The sequence below is a fragment of the Martes martes genome (assembly GCF_963455335.1).
Source record: "Martes martes genome assembly, chromosome: 8".
Classification (NCBI taxonomy): domain Eukaryota; kingdom Metazoa; phylum Chordata; class Mammalia; order Carnivora; family Mustelidae; genus Martes; species Martes martes.
The window spans coordinates 87,264,310-87,273,333 of record NC_137895.1 but is presented as its reverse complement, the minus strand read 5'-3'; the positions used below and the strand labels follow the sequence as shown (position 1 = coordinate 87,273,333).

At 55.3% G+C, this 9,024-nt stretch overlaps 1 protein-coding gene across 1 annotated transcript; it reads left to right on the top strand.

Moving 5' to 3' along the window:
* Window positions 1–1,316: 1,316 nt before the first annotated feature.
* LOC308347914 (keratin, type II cuticular Hb1-like) lies at window positions 1,317–8,691 on the top strand. Its single transcript, XM_080811721.1, has 9 exons — window positions 1,317–1,843; window positions 4,046–4,254; window positions 4,881–4,941; window positions 5,933–6,028; window positions 6,257–6,421; window positions 6,611–6,736; window positions 6,941–7,161; window positions 7,351–7,382; window positions 7,910–8,691. Exons 1-9 carry the CDS (start codon window positions 1,460–1,462, stop codon window positions 8,083–8,085), a joined length of 1,470 nt encoding a protein of 489 aa, XP_080667847.1. The 5' UTR covers window positions 1,317–1,459; the 3' UTR covers window positions 8,086–8,691.
* The last annotated feature ends 333 nt before the right edge of the window (window positions 8,692–9,024 follow it).

The following is a 9,024-nucleotide window of genomic DNA, read 5'->3' as shown; positions in this document are numbered from 1 at the left end:
AGAGGGGACCGAGGGGCACTCACCGGAAATGGAGTGCCCAGCAGAGGTGGCCATGATGACTTCTGGAGTTCCAGGATTTAATTACCCTTTGCATAATAACAACATATTTAAAAGCAAAGGAAGCTAAGGATGATTTGCATGTTTTTCTTTAATGCTGCCTGCTGAGTTCACATTCTAGTTTCCTCTGTCCGTAATTGGACATATAATTAACTTCCATTATAATGGATCATGGCCTTCTAGAGTTGGTGGCCATGACCAAGCACCAGTGGAGGGGAAGGCTTTGGATCGGGCCTATTGTTCTAAGAGCCCAAAGCCCAACAGTCTGGACTCCTGCCCAGGAGAACTCAACCCCCTCACCCCTACCCCCCCCACTCCCCCAAGCCCCCAAAGACTCAGACCTTCAGAGGGTCCAGTCTGGGAGAGGGCTGGGAGCCTCCTTTCAGATTCTGAATCCCCTCCTCTATAGAGCTTTCTGTGTTTGACCTTAAACAAGTCATTGAACCACTCTGAGCTCACCTTCCCAGTCAGGTAAATGGGCACAATAACTCTGACCTGCGAAGGACGCCCTGGGGGTAAAGATAAGATAATGCGTTACAGAGCCCTCACACACTATAGGCACTGGATTGATGCAGGGGTGGAGAGGGGTACAAGAAGCAATTTAAGGGACTGGGGGATGGGAGCAAGACACTTACAAGGAGAGAAGCTATGAGCTCTGAGAAAGAGAGGAGAGAAAGTTCCTGCCCAGAGGGAAACAGGATGAATGGCAAATTAACAGTAGTAGAATAAATAGAACAAACAAATAAATAAACATTTATGGAGCTCTTACTAAGTGCTAGGCAGGGCCCTAAATCCTTTCCTGTCCATTATGTCATTAGGTCCTGCGAGCAGCTCGCAGATGGGTACTATTTATTATTCCTACTTTGCACATGAGGAAACTGAGGCTCAGGTTATTCACTCGTCCAAGGTCAAGACAAGAATCTGCAGATCCGACTTCCCAGACCCCTCCCGTTGGACACGCGCGCGCGCGCACCCGATGCCATGCAGGGGTGCTCAAGAGACCAAGGCTGCTGGGCCTGCAGGGCGGCGGCGCCCGGCTGGGAACCAAGCGGCACTGGCTGTGCCCCGCGGGCTGGCCCGAGGACAGAGCCGCTGATCCAGCGCCGCCCAGGCCGAGTCCCCCCGGTGAGGGGCGCGGAGGGGTGCCTGGAGTCCGGGGCGCACAGCCCGCAAACGTGACCGGGCGTTTCTGGGCCCCATAAAGCGCGGGCGGGATGTGAAGCCGTTTTATGGAGGCGGCCTGGCCCGCTTTGATTCCCGCCTCGACGAGGGCGAGGGCCGACCTCCAAGCTCGTAAACGCGTTGGCCGCGCGCTCCCGCCGGGCCGGTGGGCCGCGATATAAGGCGCCGCGCGGGCCCTGGGCTCCAGCCACCCGCCGCCGCCAGCGCCGCCGCCGCAATCATGTCCTGCCTCTCCTCCCGCCGTAGCGCCCCCTGCGGGGTCCGCGCCTTTAGCTGCGCCTCGGCCTGCGGACCCCGGCCAGGCCGCTGCTGCATCACGGCCGCCCCCTACCGCGGAGTCTCCTGCTACCGCGGCCTCACCGGGGGCTTCGGCAGCCGCAGTGTCTGCGGGGGCTTCCGCGCTGGCTCCTGCGGCCGCAGCTTTGGCTACCGCTCCGGCGGCGTGTGCGGGCCCAGCCCACCCTGCATCACCAGCGTGTCTGTCAACGAGAGCCTCCTCACGCCCCTCAACCTGGAGATCGACCCCAATGCACAGTGCGTGAAGCACGAGGAGAAGGAGCAGATCAAGTGCCTCAACAGCAGGTTTGCTGCCTTCATCGACAAGGTGGGTGCCCTTGATCACACCCTTCCTGAACCCCACCTATGCTCAGACTCAAGCTGGGGCACTGAGGGTAGGTAGAGTCAGAGGCAGGAGGGATGTGGCCCAGGTGAACTCCTAGTCTGATGGAGGACATGGGCACACATCCAGGGCACAGACAAACACAGAGAGATGAGTATAGGGCAGCAGCTCCTGATCTGATCAAACGAGTATTATATATAGCCTTTGTCCAGACAGGGAGGGTCTCCACACACAAGGGGGATGTCTTTTTTCACATTCTTGGTGAACGTGGAAGTCCTGGGAGAACCTTGGAATTCCCAGGCCAGTCTCTAGAAATGGGGAATGGGAGCTGCTGATATTGTACATGATCATTTTAGGTGGTACATTAAACCATTAAATAACATTGAAACACCAGATGGGAAAATTAATCTCTTCTCATGTTTGTTTCCTTAAGATCAAATCTCATTAGAGGCTAATAGTCTTCAGTATCTCTCTAATACTGGCTGTTCTTCCACTTGTAATAAAGAGAGCAAGCCTCAGGTTCAGAGCTGCCTAGGACAACAGTTTCAGCTAGAATTTAATGTTTTATGACTTGCTTTTATGTATGCCTAGTGATACTGGTTTTACAACTATGGTGGTAATATAAAGTTAGCCCTTGAACCCCATCTAAGTATAAATGCTAAGCAGATCCACTTACAGATAAATCATGAGTAAAATCGTACAAGCGGATGGCAAATCCTGGAGTCAGCCTGCAAGTGTTTCATATTTGAGAATCGCTGCCAGCAGACTCGCCCTTTGAGTACACAGAAGATAAGGGAGACAGGGGTACAGGGCAGGGGGCTTGCCACCGAGGGTGGACTCCAAGCCCAGGTTCTCTCCAGCTCTCCAGGTGCTCCAGAGCTAGAGGGTCCAAAGCTTGGGGATAGCTCTGTGCTCCCCTCCAGAGGAGCTGGTCCATCTCAGCGGGTTCTGCATCCCAAGTGTGCTGACATTCACACCGGAAAAGACAGCCAGGGAGTGGAGCATGGACAATGTCCTGGCCCAGGAACAGGCCGTCTGGGCTCCACATGCTGTCTCTTCCCTGATCTGCTGTGTGACACTGGGCAGTGGCTCCCCCTCTTGGCCCCAGAGTTCTCCACACCAGCAGGACTAGGTGCCACACAGTGTGTGAGCTGGCCACGACTTTGAAAGGCAAGATGGGGGGCTAAGGCAGCCAGAGAGTCTCTACCACAGCATGAACCCTATTAGCTAAGACCTGCCCTGAAGTGAACCCATATATTATCAGCAGTCCCCTGGTCCCCATTTCTGGAAGTTCCAAGTAGGGAATTCCCAGCCATACTCACCAGGTGGATGGAAGGACATAAGGGCTAAAAAGCAAGGTAATGTCTCAACTCCAGCTAAAATGTCAGAGCAATGAAACACTGGAGGTGGGGGCGGGGAGGAGGGATGGGGCTTGTCCTGTTTGCTGGCATCTTCTCTGGCCTGCACGGTGTTTGTTCACCATTGACCATCTTCAGTGTGAATGACTTCCAGTAAAGGCTTGCAAGCTTCACTTCCCCACAGTCTGCACCATCCCCATTTTCCAGAACCTTCCCCCATTCACATCAGCTGCCTGGCCTACAGAAAAGAATCCCACATAGGAGTTTAGGCCACCTAAGACCGTACCTCCTCCTCCCCCGGACTTCCTCAGGCCCCAGCCATCTTCCTTGCTGAGAGCCTGACCTCTCTAACCTCCCCAGTTATGTAGCCCTTCCCACCTTGAACTTCCACACAAACAAGTGCTCAGCAACCTCAGTCTGAGTATGGGGAACAGAGATAAGTGAACCATATAGGCCCTGCCCCAGGAGAGCTCATAGTGAAAGACTTTCATCCTCCTCTGTCCTTCCCAGCCCTGTTCTACATTCCTTTCTTCCAGGAAGCCTTCTGTGGTTGTCACTACCTCCCAGCCCAACAGTAACCCAGCATGGCCCATATGCTCCTCAGTTTCTCACTCAGTCCATCCAGGCCCACCTGAATTGACCCTCACTCGGGCCTAAACAAGAATTCTCCCGGTGCCCTGTCAGGCTAAGAGAGCACAACAGAACCCTGCTGTCCACCCCTTTCCCTTGCACACCTCACTGCTAATTCCAGCTTGACTCCCCCTACTCCCTGAGGAGGGTCTGGGGATACTGGCTTCTCCCACAGACTTTTCTTCCATTTGCACTCCAGGTGCGCTTCCTAGAGCAGCAGAACAAGCTGCTGGAGACCAAGTGGCAGTTCTACCAGAACCGCAAGTGCTGCGAGAGCAACCTGGAGCCCCTGTTTGAGGGCTACATCGAGACACTAAGGCGGGAGGCCGAGTGCGTGGAGGCTGACAGCGGGAGGCTGGCATCAGAGCTCAACCACGTGCAGGAGGTGATGGAGGGCTACAAGAAGAAGTGAGTTTGGCCCGCAGGGTAGTCTCAAGAAACAAAAGGGGATTAAGCCCAAGCAAGATAGATTCAGGTTAGACCACAAGAGGAACTTCCCAATAGGAAGAAGACAGGGACAGGAAGCCTGTGGGGACAAATGCTCTGGGCGTTCACACCCTGGTGAGAGCAGGAGCTGCTCCAGCTACCTCGTCCTTATGTGTCTGTTTCATTAATTCATCGAACGTTTATTGATATCTACTCTAAGTCCCAGGTGCTGTGCTAGGACCTGAGGTGGGATGGGGAGGGACAAGGGGGCACCAGAACTCAGATGGGGTTCCTGCCCCCACCCAGGGAGTTACAGTCCAGAAACAGAAGGTCTACAAAAATGTGCACAGTGCCACCACCCATCCACCACCACATCAGGAAAGAGAGTCCCTGAAACCGGAAGTCCCCTGGGTGACAGGTTGGATGGAGCTCCCACAAGAAAGGGATGGACAAGTTCCCTTCTGGTCCAGCGATTTTGGATTCTATGACTTCCTCCCAAAGATCCAGTTCCTGGACTGTGTTTGTCTGGGCCTCCACTCTCTTTTTGTCACTTCAAATCCCAGCATATGAAAATTCTAGCCACTGAACCTTGTGCCCTTTATCTCCAGATACGAAGAAGAGGTGGCACTAAGGGCCACCGCTGAGAATGAATTTGTGGCCCTGAAGAAGGTGAGTGACCCCGGATAACTCATCCCCCAACTCGGAAAGCAGGGCAGAGGCAGGAGGGAGCGATCTTCAATTCAGAGAGGCTGAGTGACTTCCCCAGAAGCACATAGAGCAACCCCGCCCCTATTTCCTCCCCCCCCCGCCCCCAAAGGCCCCAGTCCTCCCAGGGAGGCCCCCAACAGCAGAGTACACGGCCTGCTTCAAGCAGGGCACTCTCCTCATCCATCCCATCCGAGATAACTCCCATCTGGCCTATGGCTTCCCACCCCCTTCTGCCCCGGGCCTGCCAGAGAGCACACATTCCTAACTATGGTGAGTGAAAGAGCCCATGAGTGCTAGGGGACAGTCACATCCTCAGGCCCCCGGACTGCAGGGAGACGCTGGCCTGAGCAGTGCTGTTGTTCCTCACCCCTTACACTTGATCTGCCACAAATGCCATCACGTGGACCCCCCAGGTCCTTCCCACCACTTCCAGAGGAGGAAGGCCGGGGTTACTGGAGAAAACTGAGGCACAGAGGTCAAGGCTCTTGTCCGGAGTTGCTCTGGTTTGGAAGGGGTAGAATTGATCCCTGAGACCTCTTCTGACCACAGACCTAGTTTTCTTTCCCTGAGGTGTTAGGGCAGAGAGGGCTGGGGCACCATTAGAATGGACCCCTTTTACACCGAGCCTAAGTTTCAGTGATAGGGCAAGGTGTGGGTTCTGGAGGGATCATCGCGTAGGTACCAGAGGAAGTGTCTGGAAAACTCACAGTCCCCCTCCCTTACCCAAACCTGCTCCTGACCTTTCTCACTGTATAAAGAATCCCACCAATAAATAAATAAATAAATAAATAAATAAATAAATAAATAAAATAAAGAATCCCACCAGTCCCAGGATACCAGGCATAAGGAGGGCTTCCAGGGAGTTTTCCCAGCCCAGTGGGTGCTCTCCTGGGTGGCAAGAGCTCTGTGTGGCCTTCCCAAAGAGACGCCTGTGGCCCCCTCTCCCCTTTAGGATGTGGACTGTGCCTACCTCCGCAAGTCAGACCTGGAGGCCAACGCGGAGGCCCTGACCGAGGAGATCAACTTCCTGCGGCGCCTGTATGAGGAGGTGAGGGGCTGTGGTCCAGGTAGAAACCTGGTAGCCAGCCTGAAATAGGGGGCCTCAGCCTAGGACTGGAGTTGGCCAGGGATTTGGGCTGGGGCTGCAGTCCATGAGGCTATAGTGGGAGCAGGGGTTGGAGACCAAGGAAGGGCTGAGAAGATTGGATCCACACTGGTGTGTGAGGCTGGGGTGTAAATAAGATCCTTCTGTCTTCTCATCCCCCACCATCTGCAGGAGATCCGCGTTCTCCACGCCCACATCTCAGACACCTCAGTCATCGTCAAGATGGACAACAGCCGGGACCTGAACATGGACTGCATTGTGGCCGAGATCAAGGCTCAGTATGACGACATCGCCAGCCGCAGCCGGGCTGAAGCCGAGTCCTGGTACCGCAGCAAGGTGAGGGGCCCAGCTCCCTCTTCCCAGGATCCCAGCAGGAGGGAGGCTAAAAGAGCTTTGGTCTTTTTCTAGGTGGAATGGACAAGAGAAGGACAGGCAGCTGTCAGGACGGGGTGGCAGATGTGCAAGTTGTGGGGCTCTGTGGGATAACATGTCCTGAGCCTCAGGAGCATCTCTGCTTCCCCCCAGTGTGAGGAGATGAAGGCCACGGTGATCCGGCATGGGGAGACCCTGCGCCGCACCAAGGAGGAGATCAACGAGCTCAACCGCATGATTCAGAGGCTGACGGCCGAGGTTGAGAATGCCAAGTGCCAGGTAAGGGTCACTTGGGGCATCCCCAAGTCACACAGGCATGTTTGTCCCCAGTGGATCTCACCATTCATGCTCCAGGCCATCTGCATGACCAGCATCCCTGGTTGTGGTCCCTGGGGGAGACTCAGCTGATGAAACGGAGAGGCCTGCTCTCCGTCATTATGGTTATGGGACCATAACCCACCTTGTTTTCCTCTGGGTCCCCAGAACACCAAGCTGGAGGCCGCAGTGACCCAGTCGGAACAGCAGGGCGAGACGGCTCTGAGCGATGCCCGCTGCAAGCTGGCAGAGCTGGAGGCTGCCCTGCAGAAGGCCAAGCAGGACATGGCCTGCCTGGTCAAGGAGTACCAGGAGGTGATGAACTCCAAGCTGGGCCTGGACATCGAGATCGCCACCTACAGGCGGCTGCTGGAGGGCGAGGAGCAGAGGTGGGGCCCACATCTGTGGGAAGAGCATCTCTTCAGTCTCCCAGAAACTGTGCTTTGAGCAAGGCGCATATTTGTGTGTCATTTGCATGTCATTTGCATGTCATTTGCATCAAGCTTATGTGGAGGAGGGAATTTGCGAGGATTGCTGCTCTCCCCAGCTAATTTTTGTCTCTTTGCTCTCCCTCCAAGGTTGTGTGAGGGCATTGGTGCTGTGAATGTCTGTAAGTCATCCGTACTGTGGGTTCTGAAATAAGGGCTTGGGTTCCTGGCAGGGAGGAGGGCCAGATCGCAAATATTTCAGGCCTGTGAGCCATCTAGCCTCTGTCTCAACTACTCGACTTTGTCACCGTAATGTGAAAGCCTTGGCCATAAGCAATACCTAATGAGTACATATGGCTTAGTTCCAATACAATTTTATTTGCAAATACAGGAGGCCACCACAGGCCATCTTTGAAACCCTGAAAGGCAGGGGGTGGGTGACAGTGAATGATTATAAGTTAAATTACTATTTATGATAAGTTAAATAGCTGTTTTTGCCTATAGGGAGGACCTAGGAAAAGAGTTTATCAAGGATTCTTGAGGCCGAAGTGCAAGAAGGGGAAGGAGGGAGGAGGCATGAGGATGTCTGGGGGGAAGGCAGGAATAGAAATGGAGGGAAGGAGATCTGAGCAAGAGAAGGGGGTGCTCTCCAGTAGGCACGGGCCCCTGGGATGACCTTGCGGGGGGACTAAGCCCTGTTCTCCTGCAGGTGTCAGCAGCTCCCGCGGCGGGGTTGTCTGCGGGGATCTCTGCGTGTCCGGCTCCAGGCCTGTGACCGGCAGTGCGTGCAGCGCCCCCTGCAGTGGGAACCTGGCCGTGAGCACAGGCATGTGCGCGCCCTGCGGACAGAAGTGCAGCCCCAGCTCCTTGGTGCGTTTCCCGTAGCGCCTCAGGCTTGGTCAACACACTGCTCTCTTGGTCAACACACTGCTCTCCGAGTCAACAGTCCCTGCCTCCGGCGGTGAGGCCCGCAGCAACCCAAGTGTCTGGGCTTGAAGCGGAAGGGCTTCCAGACCCAGCTGGCCTGACCTGCCCAAACTGCAGCCTTATCTTCCTGCATCTCCTCCGCCTTCTCCCCGTCTTCACTCGCGGTTTTTTCGGGGGAGAGCCGGGCTTCCCGCCCAGCTGGCAGCTGCCCTCGTCCTTACCCACAGTCCTAGGAGTCTAAATACCTGGGTTTCTCGCAGCCCTGGGCAGAGATCCCATCCTGACTCGGGCTGTTCTGGGGCATCTGGCCTGGCAGAAACCTGTGGCTTCAAAGGGGCAGACTGGTCCCAATCCCCTAGGCTGTGCACGTCCGTGGGTGCTGCGTCTGTGCTGCTATCCTGCCAGACCTCTCCTGCCTTCCGAACCCTCTAACCCTCACAGTGACCAAGGCTGCAGCTCCACGGGGACACCTTTTGGTGGCTGCTCTGGCTCCCCCTCCCCTGCGCTTAGTGCTTAGTCTCCGTGGTTCCAATAAAGCTCATGGGTCATATGTAATGTGCTCAGAAAATCTCCCATTTGTGTCTACACAAGTGGGCTTCCAGCCCAGTTTTTGCCCCTCAGATCGGAGGCTGACAGAGAAGGTGTTCACAGCCATGGTAGCGGAGGTAGGGGGGTGAGAAGAGGGTTGTCTCCAAGGCACCCCACCCCTAATGCCTCATTCATACACCCAGAAGACTGCAGGGGGGTGGGTGGGCAGCCCCAAATGCCCAGCTACCCAGCATGAGGGGGAGCTGGAAAGGAAGGGAGAAGGCCAACACGTGGGAGGAGACTTAGTTGGGGGCAAGGGGTGGGGGCTGGCTCTCTTGCCACTTTTGGTGAGAAACCTTATCACTCATG

Coding starts and splice junctions, on each gene's coding strand:
- LOC308347914 (XM_080811721.1), top strand. CDS start 1,460: ATGTCCTGCCTCTCCTCCCGCCGTAGCGCCCCCTGCGGGGTCCGCGCC. Junction 6,029..6,256: donor TGCGGCGCCTGTATGAGGAG/GTGAGGGGCTGT, acceptor CACCATCTGCAG/GAGATCCGCGTTCTCCACGC. Junction 6,422..6,610: donor AGTCCTGGTACCGCAGCAAG/GTGAGGGGCCCA, acceptor GCTTCCCCCCAG/TGTGAGGAGATGAAGGCCAC.